Raw genomic sequence first — 21402 nt, forward strand, 5'->3', positions numbered from 1 at the left:
AACTGGTCGGCGAAATTTGGTCTACGCGAAGACGTAATTTCAACGTATTTAATATTTCACTTAAAACGTCATAAATATGAAACTACGGACTGCGTGCTGTTAATAAGATGCGTTTAAGACATAATAATGCGGGCAGGTTCAAACATTACTTGTAAACACGCTCCGCTCACATCTGTAACGCGCATGCGTGAGTTCTTAGACGCCTGCAGAGCTCCGACCGGACGCAGCACGAAGCGAAGTTACGGCAGCAGAGCGACATGAACGGGCTGATAGAACCACGACTACCGGCTCCAATGCTCTGTAAGTACGGGAGTGTTTGAATGAAGAACACCTGGAACTTTAACCGGGTAACTCGCGCATGCGCGTTACAGATGTGAGCGGAGTTACGTGTTTACAAGTAATGTTTGAACCTGCCCGCATTATTATGTCTTAAACGCATCTTATTAACAGCACGCAGTCCGTAGTTTCATATTTATGACGTTTTAAGTGAAATAGTAAATACGTTGAAATTACGTCTTCGCGTAGACCAAATTTCGCCGACCAGTTCATTAATTATTATGAAAATCTTAACGTTAATATCGTCTCTCTTTCAACCTTACGTTACAACATGACACATTTATCAACAAATTGACGTTTTCTGGCACGTTGATGTTTCATCCCATTTTTAGCCGGTTGAAAAGACGTTGAACTGAGGTCTTAGACGTTCAGACCTCATTTCAACCCGATTTCAACCATATTTCAACGTTCAAATTACGTCTTGTGCTCACTGGGAAGGCTCAAATGCCCTTGAATTTCATATTATCTCTAAAGAGGAAGGGAGAAATGTTAAGTATTCAGAAACACATAGAACAGCCTCATTCCTCCCTCCGCCACCTTTTACGCAAACCTGAACTTGGTTTGAGGTTCCTCTCCTGTTACGCACCGCGGCTCACACTCCCCCCTCCCCGGCCCCCGCGTCCACCGCACTCCTTTCTCCCCACCCCACTCCTCCTCTGCAGCAGCTCTAACAGAGCTGTAACGGGACACTCAGGGCACACAAGGCTTCACCCGTCGCATCAACGTTCAGACTATCCCCCCGGCGCTGAGGATGCGGACGCCGCAGAGGCATCGCTGTTTCGGCGCATGTGGCGCGTTGACACCCTGATTGCGGGTTGATTGATCGGAGGGACCGCGGGGCGCCACGGGGGAGTTCGTGCCGATCCGGACCGCCGGAGATGAGTGCCGGGCTCGCGATGGTAAGATGCACTTCACAAGTTCCACCGATGCTCGCGGAGGTTTTGCGTGTAGCTCGAGATCTGCGGAGAAGTTCCAGTGCTGTCACAATACTTAGAACGAGGGATGCTGCTGTCCTTTTTTTTATCTTGTCAGCACGGCAACACACGGTAAGAAAGTCCAATTGGCTCCAGAACCGGTGTATTCGATTTAGGTTTAACTCTATTAATGAATCAAAGTTTTTCCTAATGTTAAATTATTTGTAATGTAAGGGTTGTTGTTGTATTGCTTTTTTTCTCTCCACGAAATCAGCAAAACATGATTATTAGAATCTAATCTAAGTAAAAATGTCTTGATATTAGACATAAATAGTCCCGGGACTCGATATGGTGTTAGTTGCATCGAGGCAACCCAATCCATATGAGACACATAGGATCCTGTTAACCTGTTAAATAATATAAGCTTAATGCCTGAAACAAGATTTGACTTGACTTGCACCTACTTCAATTTGCATACAGCATAACCTTTATTTTTGCTCAAAAGTGCCGTTATTAAATTTACAGTACGCTCTACTCATCTTGCAAAAATTCATCATCCGCAGCCTAAATAAAATTAAAAGAAAAAGAAGTTTGCTTTCCACATCCTTCCTGTCTGTGCTGTCCACTTCGTGTCGAGGCAGAGCCGATAACACCAGTGTGCCACCCGAAAATACCTCTTTTAATGAACTTTCCACCAAGAAAAAACTGCCGCATTCGCAGGGAATACATATCGATTAATAAGTTATTCATCGTGCCCCCTTTCCCCTGTGATGTGGAAATGAATCGTGAACAGAAGTGATTTATTGGTTGCACCAATACAGGATCCTGTCTTCCTGTATCTGAATTAGTGCTGCATGATGGTTCTGCCTCTTTGCTTTAAAATGTCTCTACAGTCCAGTCCTGCATTCAATAAGCTTGTAGGCACTCTAGATAGACACTGAGCCGAATTATCTCAGAGCCGAATTATCTCAGTAGAAAATGATACCTATGCTGACAGTGAGCAATATATGTAATGCTACTGTGTTTCTGACAAAGGCAGCGGCAACGTGCTCCTCGGGGCTGTGAGTCAGGTACAGTCACAGTGACAGATGAGTGCTGTATGTGTGCCCGTGTTATGTGTTTTAAAAAATGGATTAGAATTGCCCTCAGGATTGTGGCTTATTAAAATGCGGTGGCATGTGTAGAAAAATATATCATAGCTTTTACATTCACAACAAAAGATGGCAGGAGAAAAGTACAGGGCAGAACATTGAGTCTCTTGGGATAATTCCAGCTGTTTCAAGCTTGCCATTGTCCTTTCATCGTTTTGCCATCACAGGACTCGATCATAAAACTATCCTCCGTTTAGGCCTTGGATCTCGGAGTGAATGTAATTTTCCATTTGTGTAAAAAATAAATGCAAACACGCTGCTCAAAACACACCTTCAAAGATGAAGAGTTATTCAGTGATGTTGGGATGGACCTTTTTTCATGCACACATGTTCTACTGTCAAAGTAGCAACGGCTCAAGTGTGATTTATTTGCATTGACAATGGCAAAATGGAATGCAGCTCGGGCTTTTCCTGCAATGACCTTCAAAAAAGCTCTTTAAAAGGGCTGTTGACGAGATTTTCCCCTGTGACAGCTGGTTTTCATGCGTGCGATTAGGTAGCTCAAGGACAAAAGACACAATTGTAAGTTAGTCACAGTTACAAATAATGTGATAACAATACCCAGTTTGGAAATCAACCACAACTCTTTCAGGGTTTGATACACAACAAGCCATTCTGGGCAAATGCAGTGCTTTACTGTGCCCGTACGTTCCATGGCAATTATATTGCCAAGAAAAACATTTCTGCGCTTCAGTGTCTGTTGACAAGACCTCTGCCCATCTAGTGTTCTTTTCCTACTTGCTCATTGGTTTTTCTGCGCACTTACTACAGCATAAACCAGCCGGGCTGGATCCTTATTGGATGTTGATGTGAGTGTAAGTTAATTTGCTTTGATCAAGTCTCGCGCTGACCACACTGACGGGCCGTTTATAGTTGCAGAGCTGATGCGCCCGTCTGTCATGCACTGAAAGGAAGACGAAGGATGCAGTCTCGCAGAGGCCTGCTCTCTGTCTCCTCTCTCTCTCCTTTTTTCTGTCTTCTCGCACATCTCCCGACTGGTCTTTCACTGTTATGTGTAACCTGCATTCATCGCACTCAATACTAGCTGCTTTCTGACAGAATCTATTTCTCTCTCAGTGCCTGCAAGATGCCACCTCGGCTCTAGGCCCTCCCTAATCCTGCCTGGGTGATCCAGAGGACCCCCCTCAGTCCCAGGACACCTCATGACTCATCCAGTTCATCCTCTCTAGCTATAAGACGCTGATCAATTCAAACAACTCTCTCTGGGGTTTTCCTTTCTCCCTCTCATCTGATGCTGAATCCTGATGCACAAACTGAGTCTATCATGAACCTCTGACGGAGCCGCCAAGACTCGTCCACATAAAGAAATGTCAATAGGAATTCTGATACTCCTCGTTTCTCTTCTCCCTGGGTTTTCCCTGTTGTTTGTTGGCAGCCAAGACCATAGCTTGTCAAACACTGAGAAATAACTCCTTGTTATGAGGGACGCTGGGGCCCAAAAGACTGGAAGGTACGGCCATTTTTATGTTTCGGTTGTGTGCAGTAGACCCGGGCTGCGGCCAGAAAGTTGTTCTAGTTTACAAGATTTAACATAAGTTTTTGGAGGCTGAGACAGAGAAGAAAAATAAATTGACGCACTACATGTTCCTTCTGCCTTTTGTTACTTGATCTGCGCTGCCCAGTGCGGAGCAGCGAGCTTTCCAGATGCTGCCATGCCCATCATCAGCAACGCCAACCATGACTTCAGCAACCTGTCCGTCAGCGACGACAGCAGCCTGGACCACATCTTCACGGAAATACCCGAGACGGCGACCATCAAGGTATGAATGAGATGTGAATATGTCTCTAATGAGGGAGATGAAGGAATTGATTAGTCACACCAAGTAGGTGATCGAGTTGTTTGCCAATATTTCAAATGTGGCTGCACATCCATTGATGCTTTTTTTAATCATTCTCTCTCCAGGGCGTGTACTACCAGAGGGCTCAGCTCATCCGTCGACCGGAGGACCTGGTGTCCATTGACCACGCGCTACTGGCGGTGATAAATGTCGGGGGAAACCGCTACACCTTCCCCTGGAGCACTCTGGAGCAGTTCCCCCTGACAAGACTCGGCCGCCTGTGTGGCTGCCGATCGGCCGAGGACATCGCCCGGGTCTGTGACGACTATGACGAAGCGCAAAAGGAGTTCTTCTTCGACCGCTCGCCCTCGGCCTTCAGGGTCATACTCAACTTCCTGGCCGCGGGGAAACTGCGCCTGCTGAGGGAGATGTGCGTCCTCTCCCTGCACGACGAGCTGACCTACTGGGGGGTGGAGATAACGTACATGGAGCGCTGCTGCAAGCGGAAGATGTACACTCGCATCGAGGAGGTGAACGAGCTGGAGAGGCGCGAGGAGGAGTGCAGGCAGAGGAACGCCATGCAGCGCGTGCCGGTGGAGGAGACGAGGTACAGAAAGGTGATGAACTGGCTGAGAGATATGGTGGAGAATCCGCAGTCTGGCTTACCAGGGAAGATCTTTGCCTGCCTGTCTGTGATCATGGTTGCGGTGACTGTCATCAGCTTGTGCATCAGCACCATGCCAGACCTCAGAGAAGAAGAGGACCGGGTGAGTGAATCAGGATGTTGGAATGTCGTGAGCCCCGAACTAAATAAATCCATTATAATACCTAAAGTTAAATTGTTGGAACACATCTTGTGCGCGTTTCAGAGTGATGCAGCAAAAAGTCAGGCTTCAAAACTCAAATATAACAACTCCCTGTCACACCTTCTTAAACTCAAAGGATGCTGTTTGTGTGTTTGTGTGTGTGTGTGTGTCCTGTGATCTGCGTCTACCCATAACAGCGTGGGATACTGAAGCCGGAGCTACTCACTGAGGCCTGTCCAGTGTCTGTCAGTAAATACTAGGGAATAATGAAATGAGCCTACTTTATCTCACACAAACGAAGTGCACACGCAGAAGTGTGTGTATCGGTAGATACACTCACAGTCGCACGCATTTGTACACGTAAAAATACAACAAACACACACATGCACATACAAAAACAGTGAACTCATCCACTGAAACTGATACGGCTTTCTCTGAATTTCGCACACATTTAGTCTTGAGTCTTTTGTGCCGTTGAAACTACATTAAAGTCTTACTGCAGCTTATCCTCAATTCATTTATGCATTTCTAATTACATTTAGGTTTTTACCTTCAGGCACATATTCTATGTTTAAGGTTGCCCACCTTACTTGCAATGCATCTTTAAATAATAAATAGTATATGTAAATGCATCCTTTGCAAAGACCGCTGCCAGACAACACTGCACATATGCTCCACAGCTGTGGAGAAATCGCCATCTGCAGCGCCCCTGTATCAATTCTCAAACGAGCAGTCACAGGCAGCCAGAGCATCGTGTGCATGAAGGTGTGATACTGTAGAATTTAGGGGAAGTGGAAGAGGAGAGCGCCGGTGAGCTGAGAAAGCTGGGCCAGGACGAGTCCCGCAGTCGCTTACTGTCATACGGACACAGACAGACGGACGGGATTGGATAGAATCCCGTCCGTCTGATTCACAGTGGGCTGTAAAACCTGCATTGGTCAGCAGAAGCAGAGACACAATACAGGTGTTATTGACAAGATATTGGACTTCACTGCTTGTAAATGCCTGAGGTAAACAGAGTAGCAGCGGTGGAGGTGTCCTCAGAGGCCCCGGAGCACCCGCACCAACTGCTTGCATGCCCAACCTTTGCTGTAGTTGTACTGTATTGATTTCTCATGATTGATCTGTTGTTTGTATGCTGTCCAACGTCAACATGCCTTGTTATGAAATGATGGGTTGCAAGGACAACTTTGACACGGCACTCTAGAAGTACGCGGACGGGCAGAGAAAACGGAGATCTTTGGGAGGCTTTAAGATTGTAATTTTACCCACAAAGAGGAAGCTGACACACGGTATAAAGTTTCCCCGTCACATCTTCAGCAAACCTATGTTTGTGGCTGCGGAAAGTCTCAGTCTTGCTTTTTCTTTGTATGGTTCTGAGGACATTGTGGGATGTAAGGACATTTTAGGATGCGTAATCCACACAAAAGGCGGCAGATCCATCTGCTTTTCTCTCCACACGTTGCCCTCCGTCCGTCCGGCCCGCTCAGTGCAGCCGTCATCTTTAATTCACAGGGCTCTGGTGTTTGTCTCCTTCTCCGGTCTGCCAGGCGCTGCAGCGGGCCAACATTCCTCTGTGCAGCCGCCATCCATCCTGCTCTTCTGTTTCGCTCGTTGTTGGGTGACGACTGTGAAAGGAGTGACAGAATGAGTGGAAGGTGAAGGAAGATAACAGAAACGGGATATATGTTTGAGAGAGGGAGACCGGATTAGTGTGAGATTCTAGCCGGGTGAAAATCAACAGATAAACAGTGCTTCATTTGCCCCTACTTCCAGTGCTCAGTTGATCCCTTCTATCAAACAATATATCACTATGGAGTAAATGCTTGAGGAAGGGCATTTATTTTACAAATCTGTTTCAAGACCCCTGATAATAACTAATCCGTCAAAATCTCAATCTCCTGCTGTGTGTGTGTGTAGCTCTCCACTGAGTAAGTGCCCTGCTCTTTATGTAAAATCGCTCCATATGATTGTATAGCCACTGTTATTCCATCCTGCAGTGTATAGTTGCAACATTCTCCTGACTTTCAGAAATGCAAATAGATGAATGAATTAAATATTGATACATATTCAGGTAGTCAAAACAGAAGCGTCTTTTGAGACCAGGCAAGAAAAAGTTCAACGACCTGTGAAATATTTGAATATTCTGTTTTCTGTTATTATGGACATCTGTGCACGTTTTAGACCACTTCAGAGTGAGGAAGTGGACAATGTCTTCCAATATTTACTTGCCGTTCACTGCTTTTATTCTGGGTAAAATAAAAAAACTCATCGTCCGTAGTTCATGAGACATATTTCCACTATTTGACTACATTCCTAACTGAGCACCGACCATCCTAATCTGTGGTAGGAGAGCAACCGTGTTTAGATTGGAAGGAACAGGGTGTATGCAGCTTTTAAATCTCTCTGGAAAGAGCGCTTTTCTTAGAACACACTGATGACCTTCCCGAGTTTACATTTCATGCCTGTTCAAATGTCAAAACTCCACCACCACACACAGAGAGAGAGAGCGCCTTTCCTTCTTGCTAATCTTTCCGCAAAGCAACAATCTTTCTCTCTTCATTCATTTCTATGCAATTTTCCAAACACAACATCAAAGGCCTTTTCACTCTCAGCAAGTGACAATCAGATACATGCATTCATTATTCTGACAGAGTATTTTCAGACAGCCACATCAGAATTGCTCTCCTTCTCCTAATTCAGTTGTATTCCGGCCCGGGGGAGTCACTGAAGTGGCAGCTTTATGTCCTTAATGCCGTGAATTGGAAGGGATTTGCTGTCCAATAATCACGTCACAGGGCATCAATCACAGGAATCTGGCAAGGGAGGGACAGAGAGATTGATGGAGTGAGATCCAGCCAAGTAGCAGACTGCACGATTTCCGCTTCAGACTGTGGGTTTGAAACGTTTTCTGATTGACTTAATATCTTCTTCTCAAGCAGAAACTTGTCAATAGTCTTATTGAACCATTGACACAGTCAGAGCAAGTGAGTATCGATACGACGGAAAGTTGTGTGGGATTTCTTCTTCTGGTAAGCGTGAGTCATTGCGAAGGAGTGCGAGATAACGAGAAAACACAGTGGGAGGTAAACACTCCACCAGCCACTGAGCCTCCTTTTGTCTCCTTCCTACACTCCTCTCTCCTCCCTGAGCAGCTGTATCACCAGGGGCCCATGAGGAAGACGGGGCACGCATAAGAAAGAGCACTCTTATTCCCAGGACGTGTACATGTATCCTTGGCTTTCTTTAGAACAAAGTAATACTTTATACTATTTTAAAAATGCATCCAAAAAACCCCATCCATTGTCGAATTACTATAAAATTCCTCAACACGTGCTGTAGCGTTAACCCTCCTGTTGTCCTCGGGTCAAAATGACCCGCCACTGTGTTATAAACCAAAAAAAAATCCCCTAAACGATATTTTTTTAACTTGAAATTTTATGACTTTTCCTAGATTGGCCCCAAGAGTAGAAAAAGTGAAATGTTGCTTTTATTCATATTTCCATTTAAGCTGTACAAAAAAAGGTACAATGGTGGTCTTCGGGTCAAAATGACCCATGAGGCAAATAGAGTTGAAATCAAGGTCACAGAGTTATTTACACACCACAGAATGTTACAATGTTTCAGTTGTGTCTCAGATCAATCAGTAGCAGAAGTAACCAAGACAAATCAGGTGGTCTTCTCACAGACTGCTGTCCAAAGGTTGTTGTCCTCTCCGGTAGTATATGCCCAGCAAGCCAGCAAAATATGGGATCAAGTCATGAGTGGCTTGCGATGCCAAATCAAGCTATGCTTGGAAAATGCAAGTCTATACCGGGAAGCCGACAAGTGGATGCCCAGAGAAGAACCAGTGGATGCGAGTTGTGCTTGATGTGATAAGAGGGACTGAGGGGTCACAATGTGACATGTGACAGTTTCTTCACCTCGTATGAACTTGGACAGCAGCTCCTGAAGAGGAGGATTACCATGGTTGGTGCAGTTCGAAAGAACAAGCCTGAGCTCCCACCTGCACTGCTTGCGTCAAATGAGAGAGAGGTCTTCTCATCAAAGTTTGCCTTCACTCCCACCACCGCTCTAGTTTCTTACCTCCCAAAGAAAAACATGAATGTAGTTCTTCTGAGCACACTGCACACAGACGGTGACATTAGCGATCGTGAGGACAGGAAGCCAGTCATCATCCTGGACTACAACCGCAATAAAGGAGGTGTGGACAACCTGGATAAGGTGATTGGAACATACAGCTGCAGAAGGATGACTGCCCGCTGGCCCCTGGTCATCTTCCACAACATCATTGATGTTGCCTTTGTGATTTGGAGAGAGATCAACCCGACCTGGATGTCTCGTACGCAGAACAAGCGAAGGGTGTTCCTGGAGCAGTTAGGAAAGGCACTTGTAACTCCACTCCACTCATTGAAAGAAGGAAGCATGTCCCCCGCACAGAAGCCTCAGCAGAAGTTGTGAAAGCTATTCAGAGTGCAGGAGCTCCTGATCAACCTGAGGATCCAGCTACTACAGCCACTTCCCCAGCTAGGGCAAGTAAGAGGAAGAGATGTCCGTTCTGCCCTCAAAAGAAGGACTGTAAAACACATACTGTGTGCTGCAGGTGTAAAAAATATATCTGCAAAGGCTGTGCACTTGCATACTTCCCTACATGTGCTAATTAGTTGAATTGGTTATGTTATTTTTCATATTTTTGTAGTGTACATTGTCCTAAATTGTTCATGAGAAAAAAAAGTCATTGAGTCATTGGGATGAATAAAGATTTTTCTTTTCTTAAGCTATACAAATAAAGTAAAGAGGGAAAACTGAGGTAGTCACACATTTTGTGGTGAATGACAAGTTGTTTCTTCAAGCAAGATGAAATTTGGTGTTTAAAATTCAATTAGGCTGCTTATATTGGGGGTTTAGTGAAGACGGGTCATTTTGACCCGGAGGACACGGGGTGTATACAGGAAATGAGGACAACAGGAGGGTTAAGGAGGCACGAGGAAAACATGTTTCCCTTGTCAAGAGCAAACTGTCATAGAAAAATACAACCAAGCGCTGTTGGCAATGGAGATCATCAGTAAAAAAAAAAGATTTGTTTGCCAAAGCTGAACAAATGAATACATTGCTCGCCAAAGGGTCGCTCTTCATCATGAGGGTTTAATTCTGCGATCTCAACAAGCTGCAAAAATAATCGTTGTTGTGGTTACTTACTTCCATAATCCCACAGCACACACTTTCTTGCAGAGGCTCCAGAGGAGGCAATAAGTCGAGTAGCATGCACCCTTTTTACATTGCAAAATGTAATGCTAATGATATTAAGATGAAGTCCGTTTTTGCATTAGTGTGTGCATGTGATCGCACTGAGTCTGTCAGGCGACCTTTCATGCTCGTCGTGTTAAACGTAGATGCAGTGGCGGAATGTGAATGTTACACCCTTCAACAGTAAAGGTTAGTCCATCGTAATATGGTCTCCAGACCTCTCCTAAGAATGGTAACCGTCACTGTTGTTGGTGTCTGACTCGTGAGGAAAACAATTTGTGATCTGCCCGCTGTTGTCACAGTCTGTAGTTGTATAGTGAGGAGGGTAACCAAGAAAGTTTCATTATCTGTATGTGACCTACACTATTTGGATTAAAAAAAGGAGATATTTCGCTATGATTGTCTGCTTGTCATATCTCCAAAAGCCAGAAACAGCCAGTTTGTGATTTTATCTTTCGTACCAATGTCCAGCTCCAATGAGAATCATTTTGAAAAGATCAAAGTGTTGGCTATGATAAAGTCTGTACCCCTCCTGCTTCTGAACTGTGCAGAATTGCATTATGTGAATCAACAAAGCCAGTTTCCAAATGTATTGTCCCGGAGGGGGAGTTGTGATTCGTTATCAAACATTTGTGACTGGCCGGACATGAAAGCATGAATGAATTTACGCTGCCGCTCAAAGCAACACAGTCTGATGTGCAATTATACGGCATTATGAACTCGGCTTTGGCATAACACAATTGCATAAATCTATTTTCTTCATGGCACATAAGCATATCTAAGGGAATTCAATTCCATACCTGAGATGTGAAACAAACAATAGGCGGTTTCAAAGAACAGTAGGGCTTAAAGTGACTCATACTGTGTGTGTGTGTGTGTGTGTGTGTGTGTGTGTGTGTGTGTGTGTGTGTGTGTGTGTGTGTGTGTGTACTCTTTTTGTCTTTTTTATACACGGTCCGCTTTTTACACCTGCTGAGCCGCAAAGACAACAGATTACTTTTTCATCAGAACTGAGATAATGTGAAATAAATTAATAAATTCAAGAACAAAAAAAACCTTTCAAATTCCGCTCACGTTTCAGCTGTACAGCAGCAATATAATGTCAAGCACCTTCAAACCACCTGAGGGTCTGAATATTTGTGTGATTGAACTATGCTAATAAGTAAACTTCTTTAAAGCACTTTCCTGTGGGAATGCACGTGCACTAATAATTAGTAGGCTTGTGCCTTTCCTACGTACTGTTGTTGTAACGCTGGCTGTTGGGTCGTATCGTGTGCAGCAGATTCCATTCCTATTGCAGCCTGCATCTGTTTATAAACTGTATTCTTTCTGTGTGATCTCTGAGCGGGATTATGGGAGAGAACAGCTAAGTAGGAGGTGTCTATCCCGACCGTGTCAGGACGGGATGGTGCAGCGTAACTCAGCACAGAGGACTGCAGCTCAATGGAGAAGGCGCTCTTATGTCTGGATGTTTAAGCACTGGAGATTGTTGAAAGATTTCGGCATAGATATTTCACAGTTGACAGAAGTTTTTTTCATTTGTATGACAAATTAACATTCCATTCTAATCCAGATATTCACGATTTGTCCTTTTATTAGAGTTACTGTATTCTTCCTCATATGTTGATCTTAACCGTTTTATGATCTTAAAAAAGAAGAAATTTGTTGAGCAGTTGTAGCAGTGTCATAAATGTCAAGCAACCCCTCATAATTTTGCAGTAATGCCAAAAAAACAAGTGTAAGATAAGCTATTAACAAGGTCTACAAAAGGTGTTCCCTCATAAGGACTGAAGGCTCTGGTCTTCTGCTTGTGTGCCTGTTTCAGAGGCCCTAATAATTCTCACCAGACCAAAGACGCATAGTTAGTATGAACGTCCTGCAAAGGATGGTTCTGGGTTCTGGGCCTCTTTGGATGAGTCTTTTGACTTTTTCCAAAAATATTTATCTTTTGTAAAGAAGTTTATTCGATATAGAAGTGTACATGGCCCCTTTTTTTAAACTCTCCGGTTCTTTCAAGACCTCTGGAGAATGGCCACATTTCTCGGGTTATCCAAAGTTTGTGGTATAGTTTAGATCTCCCACCAATCCCAGTGAAATCTTTATTTTATAAATGCTGATGCAGCTCAATATTCTCAAGCACAGCAAGCACCGTTGCAAAAAATAACCAGACAACCTAACAAGCAATGGAAGACTAATAGATGATAAGGAGCAGCAACGACTCAGGGCCGATTAGCAATGAATCCCAAGTGAGAAGGACATGAGAGCACACTGAGAACACCTATTGGACAGGTGAAGAATGACAAGCAGGCACAGAGAAACCGCTTTGGCTTATGCAAAAGACCAAAAAACAACAACATGAAATTCCACCATCATCCTGTATTCTATTAAGGTTATTTCGCAAACATTAGGTGTTCACACTTGCACAGACGCCCTCCTCACTGCAGCCCCACCCTGGTGGCAAACACACCCTTTGCAACGTGCCTCTGCATTGCTACGTGCATCCTGCAGACCCAGCAGCCGATGGGTGTGTGTGTATGTATTTCAAATGCTCTGATATGCTTATTAATCCAAAACATTGTTCCCTGTTGTAATAGGTTCAAAACAACCAAAATAGATGGTTCCTTGTTTGCACAATATTGTGATAATACAAGTTTATGGTTCTTTTGCTGTGTGTGTGTGTGTGTGTGTGTGTGTGTGTGTGTGTGTGTGTGTCTACCAAGTCTCTATTGGGAGCAAATTCCTCTATCTTGAATTTGACGCACACTGCTTGAGAATAGTAGATTAACAATGTACATGACATACCGTAGGCTTCATTTGAATTGTACAGTATGTGTGTGTAATTTATGCAATATTTTATTTTTGAGTTCTGAACAATGTACACCCTTTATTGTCATCTGACATGGGATTGAACAATCCTGGGAGAGAGACCCTCTCAAGCTGGAAAGCGTGTGTGTGTTTGTGTGTGTGTGCAGCATCCTGAAAGAGAAGTGAGACTTATGGTGTGTGAAGGAAACCCTCTGCTTCAGACCGTCAGCTCATCTTCCTCTCATCAACTGATCTTGTAATCCCTTTCTTCTGAATCCTTCCAGGCCACTTAGCCCACTATTCCTCCTCCAACGCCGGTCTGCTCTCTCTCCCTCTATTCCATCACCCCGTCCTTCTAACCATTCTTTGGCCATTTGGACCGTGCAGCCTGTACAGCAGCCTCATACATAGATTGATCTGTTCCACACTACGTTCAGAGCATCGAGTCACTAGAGTCTGTGTACGCTGCGTGGCGGGATGTTTGTTGCTCTTAATTAATGATGCACGTCAAAGGTTCTTGCAAATAAATGGGTGCTTTTGTGTATTTAAGAAGTACAGACGTATTCACCGTGACGTCATCCAGGGTTTGTAGAACACTGTTTGGAGCCTTTAGTTTGACTTTTAAGCTGTTGCCATCTTGTTTGTTGAAGCAGAAGACGACTTCAAAACTACCCACAGACTCAAGTTACCGTGTTCAGTAACAACCAAACAATTGATAGCAAGCTGCTTACACAGTGGCGTCACCTTTCAGGCTTTCAAGCCCATTTCTAGGAAAAAACTCAATTTACATAACCACATGAATTAATTATGGCTATTGCCATTTCGAAACTGTATTAATAACCATGTAGTCATGTTATGAATAACATAAATATCTCCTAAATATCCCCTAAATTAATTAGTAAGTAAGTATTAATGAATATTCACATGACTTACATTTAGAATGCAAAGGCCCAGAGTGATTCATGAGGTATCCATCAAATTTGTATAAATGAGAAAAAGACGAAGTGTTTAGATTATTAGTGTCTGTCACAATCTGATCGCTGTATTGATTAGAATTTGGCTGAAAACAATAGTTTCAGCCAAACTGGCCTCTCACTCTAATCCTAGACTATCGGCTCAGCAAATATTTTCTTGAGCTACCAAATGAAAAGCCCTTATTTAAATTGTTAGGTCAGGCAAGTTCTAAAAATGCACTAATTGCCAAAGCCAAGTTGTTTCCTACAGACATTCGCTGGACTACAACTTTTGTAAAAGCTGTAGAAGAGTATAAAAGAGTATAACATTTTCATTAAATAAACGTTTATGAATAGTGCCTATTTATAACATATTTATTAATGGGGTTGCCCCCACTATTGGGGATGGTTACTTTAAGGAAGTGACGTCCAACCTATACGTGCCGTTAGCTTTCAGGTTACTGGAGACCAGCCTGATGATGGATGGAGGTGTCACATGATACAACCCCTTTAATAGCCCATGACTTGTGAACACGTGACTCGATGTGCAGTATTTTAGAGAAGGCCAGCGGTGGACCTTCTAACCACACACCCTTTCTTTCTCTGTGTCTTTCTGTCCGTCCTCCTTTTCTTTAAAAGTCAGTGCAAGGTCAGTACAGCAGCATCGAGAAATTATGTTCAGCGTTGCAAAATCTGTTCACGGTCTGGTGCAAGATGGAGATGATTGATTGGCAGAGTCTTTTCTTTTGTGCCCAAACCCGAGGAGGGGGGCTTTTTCTACCTGATTGCGAGAGAAGAGAGTTGGAGACATGCTGTGAAAAAGGCAGGGATTTAAATTAAAGTTAGAATGAGTGTCCAGTCCCAAGGACAATAACCATATTTGAAACAGTACGACCACTTGAAAAGTGGTTAGATAAGCACACATCCACATGTCTCTGTTTCCAGTGTGACAGCTGCATAAAGAAGCATCCTAATTACCTAAAGACAGTGTCCCCTTAAGGTACTTTTAAGGTGTCACAGCCTCCATGGGGCCCACACTGTCACTAAATAATTTCCGTGATTGAACAATATACATTTTTTTGTAAAATCAGATAAATTACTTATACAGGATTTCCAACTGATTCAGCAGCAGAAACAGTTATATAAATTACATATATATGCTGATATCAGCTTGAAAATGGAGAAAGTCAAAGTCACAGCTGGATATTCATCAAACCGTGGTCGCAGCTGTGATTTAGTGTACATTCAAGTAACTTGGCAAAGGGTCAGATTGAACAAGTTTGCCTTCAGGCCTTTCTGCTATAGGAGTTTTAATGCATCTGTCCATGCGTGCATGCGTCCACATTCAGACACGCTAACACAATCAACCTCAAAGACAATTGACCTCCCTGACAACATGAAACAGAGACGTTGCCTCCCACAAGTCTCAACAACAAATTGCTTTCCTTAACTCACAAACTCACTTAATTTCTCCTTTTAGTGCCACAGTGCCTCCCACACGAGACCGGAAATAAACCCATGATTGCTTTGTCCACGGTGCTTAAATCTGTCCAGAAGTTAATTGCCTTTTTGTTTTAAGCTTAGTTTAAAAGCCTTGATAAACCCTCTTGGTACTACAGATAAAGTAAACATGTAGATGCTATACAGCCAGATATTTGTATCCGGAGTCATTTGATGCCAAAACAACAACAAAAATGAGTAAGAAGGAGAGTGAACTTTCATTTTACGTTCATATGTCTGGTGTTCACTCACTTGACTCCTAAGGAATGCTAACGTGGCTTTGTCTCTGTTGAATCCTCTAAAATGCAACTTAATTAAGTGAAAACAAGTCAAATTTTGGGTATACTTGAGCATGATGAAATCGTGAAGCAATTTGTGGCTTATGAAGCAGCACCAAACATGCCATACAATTCTGAACATTTTGTGAAATTTAGATGATGTCAAAACTAAGTTAAAGCACTGACATAAGTCTGCTTTTATTTGATTTTCAGCTACTAAGCAATTAAAACACTTGGACATCACCTTGAGTGGGCTTTAAAATAAGGACGTAAACAAAGAATGTGTTATTAGGACAGACAACAACACTTTGGGTCACAAACACTGGTCTCGAACACCACAGTCTCCTTTCTTTTAAATCTTTACACTTCTGCGATGCATCTGTCCTGGGAATGAGGACGGGATTCTCCCGCCACCTTTGCCATACTTTGGATTTCCTGATCTAGATCTGAGCTGCAGTTGTCATGTGAACAGTACAGCGTGGCGATGTGACCGGACCTTCTGGTTCCCAATGTGGTTGAATTAGTTGAGGTTGTGCAGTTAAATAATTGATTACACATTCATACTGACCAAAGATTGCTGCTGCCCCAGATGCGTTGGGGTGTGGTGCAGTAGATGCTGCAGCGTTGGATGACTCCATCCCATTGTAACGTTGTGCCGTAGGCGATAACTAGGTGAATGAAGTTTTGATCGCTTGTTGGGAGGGTTTCTTGTACTCTCTGTTTCACTGAGGTCAATAAAACCAGTCTTTTATTGCTGACATTCAACTCGTTGAGTCTGCAGTCCTTCAAATCAGATTCTGAAGTTCAAAAGCTGTGTATATGAGCAACTGTTTGCCAGCATTCTGCCATATTAGCTATATATAGCGTGATAATCCTTCTTGATTGCAGCTTGGAGTAACTGATCAAATTTGAAGGGGACACAAGGGGAAAGAGGCTGTGTAAAAATATGGTTGGACATTTTGAAAAAACAGCAAGTACGTTATATAAAATGTTCAATGCTCAACGTTGCTAGTTATTTTACTACAAAAGATAGCTGGCATCGCTAAAGTTAAATTTAGCGATGAAGTTGTCAGGACGTCCAGGCTTCGCTCCAAAGCCACGCTCCCAAAGTTAGCACTATGAACGTGAACAACAAACCTGGCTATTGTTGGTAATCACAGGCAGGCAGGAAGACTCACTGGTGCCTCGTCCAGTCGTTTCATCATTGCTCAATGAACAGTACAGTATTATTTATCTATTGCCGTCCGGATGTAGAAAGAATATGATTCTGCAACAGACGACCAACCCCTTCCTGTAATGACCTATAACGCTTTGGCAGTAAAGCATTAAAAAAGATGCATTTAGAGTGAATGGAGGTAAATAGCACTGCATATATTGTAAAACTCCCTATGCATAAAATTACTCAGTGAGGACGCCAGTGATAAGTGAGAGCGCGTGTGAAGGCTGCACGATGTTTAGAGGAAAAGTGGAGGGAGCTGTGTTTCACATGTAGAGGAACTCTGAAAGATTGAAGGAATTACAGCAGAAAGTGGCTAGTGTGCGAGGCGAACAGAGAATGAATGATGAGAGCATGGCCGTCCAGAGAGGGTCATGGACCACAAGACCAAATGAGTGATGAGAAGGTGGAGACAGAGGAAGGCAGAGAAAAGAAATGGGGGCAGAAAGAAAGAGAGCAGATGGGTAAAAGGGAGGGAAAGCAAATTAGGGACACAGTGACGAAGAACAGTGAGAAAAGACGACTTATGGGCTGAGAAAGGATAGATATGACATCAGTTTTATTAATATTAGTGCTGGGCAAAGTTGCAAAAATGTAATCGATTAATCGCATAATTTTTCTGTGATTAACATCGATTAACAACGTCATGCGCACAATTCAATAAGTAATTAATGGTTTTATTGAAAAGTTATCAGAACAACAACAACAAGTTAACATACAGTATATAAATCTGTTTTCTCTTTTGTCCAAAAAACAAGGTACCAAAAAAAGAATTGTGTCTTTTATTAGGGAACAGCATGTTCAGTAGAAAGAGTCCCTGTTACAGTAAGGTAAAGTGGTCTAACCCCAAAAAAGTACACAACTGGAATTTCATTTTTAACATCCACTTTTTTAATCCATTCCTCTAGTTCTCCCGTTCACGTGTCTGGGAGGTTTTTAAAAAAAAGTTTTTTTCTAGATTTAAAATACTAATTTTAAGGTCATTGTTCATGGAAATGCATTGTGAAGTATTATGTATTATTCAGTAGTTGTTGCTGAAAAAGGGGAAGTTATATCTTCACGACTTCAAAACTCGATAATATATCCAGTGATTGAAGATACTTTCTGCAGAGGGACTAAGATGAGGGGGCTAATTAACAATAAAATTGAAAGTGACAGATCGCTGTTAACGGCTTCTATGCTCCCAAATCTCTGTCTTCAAACAGCATTTTTTAATATCTCATTGTGTTTCCTTGATACTGTAGTTAGAGGGCATGCAGACCTGACTGCTTGAGTATCACATTCACATTAATCTTTGTAACCTGCCTTAATAAAATAATTGATCATTAACTATTAATGCTGCCGCAGTGGCTTTAGCTTCCTGAGTGACTGGAACTCATGATTTACGAATGATTACCAAGGATGATTATCTGACCTCAGGATTTTTGTCTCCTCTCCATCCGCACCCCACCATCCGTCTTGCTCCCTGTCAAACTCCTGCTCCTCTCATTCTCGATCTCTCTGTAACTCTCTTGCTCCCCCAACCTCTCGCCTTCCCCCTCTACCTCAGGGCGAGTGTTCATCTAAGTGCTACAACATGTTCATCATAGAGACCGTGTGTGTGGCCTGGTTCTCCCTGGAGTTCCTCCTGCGGTTTGTTCAGGCCCCCAGCAAGCTGGCGTTCCTCCGCGGGCCGCTCAACATCATCGACGCCATGGCCATCCTTCCCTACTACGTGTCCCTGGTGGTGTCGGAGGACGACCCGTCCCTGGAGCACGAGAAGCCAGGAGGAGGTAAGGGCTACTTGGACAAGCTGGGCCTCGTGTTGAGGATTCTGCGGGCGCTGAGGATTCTTTACGTCATGCGGCTGGCTCGCCACTCTCTCGGCCTGCAGACTCTCGGGCTGACGGTAAGGCGCAGCACCCGGGAGTTCGGCCTCCTCTTGCTCTTCCTCTGCGTGGCCGTCACGCTCTTCTCCCCGCTGGTCCACCTGGCCGAGAGCGAGCTCACGGGCACCCACGACTTCAGCAGCATCCCAGCCTCCTACTGGTGGGCGATCATCTCCATGACAACCGTGGGCTACGGCGACATGGTGCCCAGGTCCATTCCGGGACAGGTTGTAGCGCTGAGCAGTATCCTCAGCGGGATCCTCATCATGGCCTTCCCTGCTACCTCCATCTTCCACATGTTCTCCCGGTCCTACCAAGAGCTCAAGATGGAGCATGACAGGTTGTTCAAGGAGGAGTGCGCGGCGGCTGCGGCTGCTGCCGCCGCTGCCTCTGGGGAGCTGCAAGAGGCGGGAGGCGTAGAAGGGGGGGAGAACTCGGCTCCACCCGGGCTGGGATTACGTCTAGACAAGGATAGTGTGCACTCACTGGAGTCTCTTTCTCTGTTAGGGAAAGGTGGCGACGCTGCAGGAAATAACAACCACAACTTGCCGCCGGCAGCTTTCTGAACAGTACCGACTGACCTAAACCCGAACAAGAAGACACGAGTCCACTCTGTGTTGCATACAACAAGTACTGCAAACAACAATTGCTTCACCTCCAATAAGGTTGTGAGGGCACGGATTTAAGGGAGATTGAACAGACAGCATCTCTTTTGCCCTGCATAGAATAAGTGTGCACACTGTAGACTGCACAGAAACGGAAAGACTTTAAACCCTTTAACTTGGACAGAAAGCCTCTGCAGCATTATTAGTAATTAGCTGCTTCCATAAACATGCAATATTCAATCCAAAGTTGCTTTTCCTTCCACTGTGAAAATACTTATAAGCCCAACTGCAACTTTAAGTTTTATTTTACTTTTTAATATATTGCCTACAGAATGAGTTGAAAATGTGTCTCATACTTAATCATTTTCTTTCATAAATTTAAAGAAGTGCTCCTCTTCAAAGCTTGAAGCCTTGTTCTGAGGATAAATACAAAGAAACTGAGGGCCATATATATATATAAACCGTCTATATCTTTCTGATATATGTTTGAATACCCGAACTCAAAGACTCTCTCTCGCAAACTCGAGGTAAGCGGTGTGAAAATACTATGGTGCAGGTTGTTTTTTTGCTTGTTTTTAATTGAGTCGACGATAAGGTGAGAGGACGGAGGGAGAGATGGCGTGTTTGTGTTGCAGGTTGTTTTTTTGCTTGTTTTTAATCGAGTCGACGATGAGGTGAGAGGACGGAGGGAGAGATGGCGTGTTTGTGTTGGAGAGAGGGTGTGCGAGCAAGAGAGGATAAGCAGTAACAACCATGACGTGTACTTTGCAACGCTCCAAATAAAAGCTCTCCAAGTAATCTGAGAGAAATCCATTTTCTGGGCTGCAGTTTTTGGGATTGTTCTGGGTATGAGTCTTAATTCTTTGGCACATCAGGATGCTCAATCAGAGTCCGGCCGCTGAATATTTGTGAGAGAAGAGACCGAAACAGCTGTCCGAGCCAAAGGCAAGATAACAGATGACAACTCCATCTTACATCACCTCCTTGTTTCCGTGTGCACAGTTACACTCTGGCACCACAAATCTACAAATAAAAGCTCAGACGTCACGTTAAAAAACAACAATCCTCTCATCCTTTCTATCCTGGGGTGGACTCCAAAAGGGGTGGTGTCATGCTCCCTTTTCTGAGAAGAGTGGTCAGCAGCCTGGGGTCCAAGAAGGACGTGGAGGCATGCAGGGGACATGCCAGATGTGGATTTAATCTAGATTAAAATTGGGATTAAAGGCCCGTAAACAAATGGGTTGCCGCCTGAAACTTAACTCCGTCCAGTTGCTTCTGAATTTGAGTTTCTTTTTCTCTCCCCAGGATCCCAGGGACTCCAGTGCAGCCAGGTTTGACATTATGTGGTATTTCTCTGCCGAATGGCATCTCATTTCATAGCTTGAGTGAGATTTATGGGTGAAGTGGAATTTGCAATTGGTGATAACTTTGCATGATGAGTTATGATGGATCACAGAGACTGAGGCTATTATCCATCTGTACCCTTCACGGCTTGAGAGGCATCAATATCACCATCAACAGTACATATTGTTTCACTGAACCGATTAAAACTCTAAAAAGGGTTATGGGCGTGCATCCTAATGAGAGCAATAAAGATACACATCTGGTAACAAATGGGTTTTTAGCTGCTCGGATTGTTGAATCAGGTTTATTGATGAAACTCCACACAAGGAAAGGGCCAGTTACGGAAGTCATCGCTCATGCTGACGTAAAACAATGTGAACTCCAGACCAAAACACCATTTTCTTTCAACTCACTGAAGTGGCACAAAGAATTACAATTATATGACAAATAACCTCCCTCAGGGATATTTTTTTCCCTCCAAAATACAGGAGGCACAGCAGGAGGAAGCAGATCACCTTTTTGGTGAACACTCACAAATATCCCCGCCAGTATCATTACGCCTCAAATTGTCATATAAGCA

The 21402-nt window shown here is 43.8% G+C and overlaps 1 protein-coding gene across 3 annotated transcripts; it reads left to right on the forward strand.

Moving 5' to 3' along the window:
* The first annotated feature begins 220 nt into the window (after positions 1-220).
* Positions 221-20276, forward strand: LOC120812498 (voltage-gated potassium channel regulatory subunit KCNG4-like). 3 transcript variants are annotated; one of them, XM_040168575.2, is made up of 5 exons: positions 221-1235; positions 3479-3872; positions 4045-4182; positions 4326-4967; positions 18555-20276. In XM_040168575.2, the coding sequence occupies exons 3-5, from the start codon at positions 4075-4077 to the stop codon at positions 19437-19439; spliced, it is 1635 nt and encodes a 544-aa protein (XP_040024509.1). In that variant the 5' UTR covers positions 221-1235; positions 3479-3872; positions 4045-4074; the 3' UTR covers positions 19440-20276. The 3 variants fall into 3 exon arrangements, with proteins under 3 accessions (XP_040024509.1, XP_040024510.1, XP_040024507.1); XM_040168576.2 differs by having other exon boundaries at positions 3798-3872; XM_040168573.2 differs by lacking the exon at positions 3479-3872.
* Positions 20277-21402: the final 1126 nt, after the last annotated feature.

This window comes from Gasterosteus aculeatus, chromosome Y (genome assembly GCF_964276395.1).
Source record: "Gasterosteus aculeatus chromosome Y, fGasAcu3.hap1.1, whole genome shotgun sequence".
NCBI lineage: Eukaryota > Metazoa > Chordata > Actinopteri > Perciformes > Gasterosteidae > Gasterosteus > Gasterosteus aculeatus.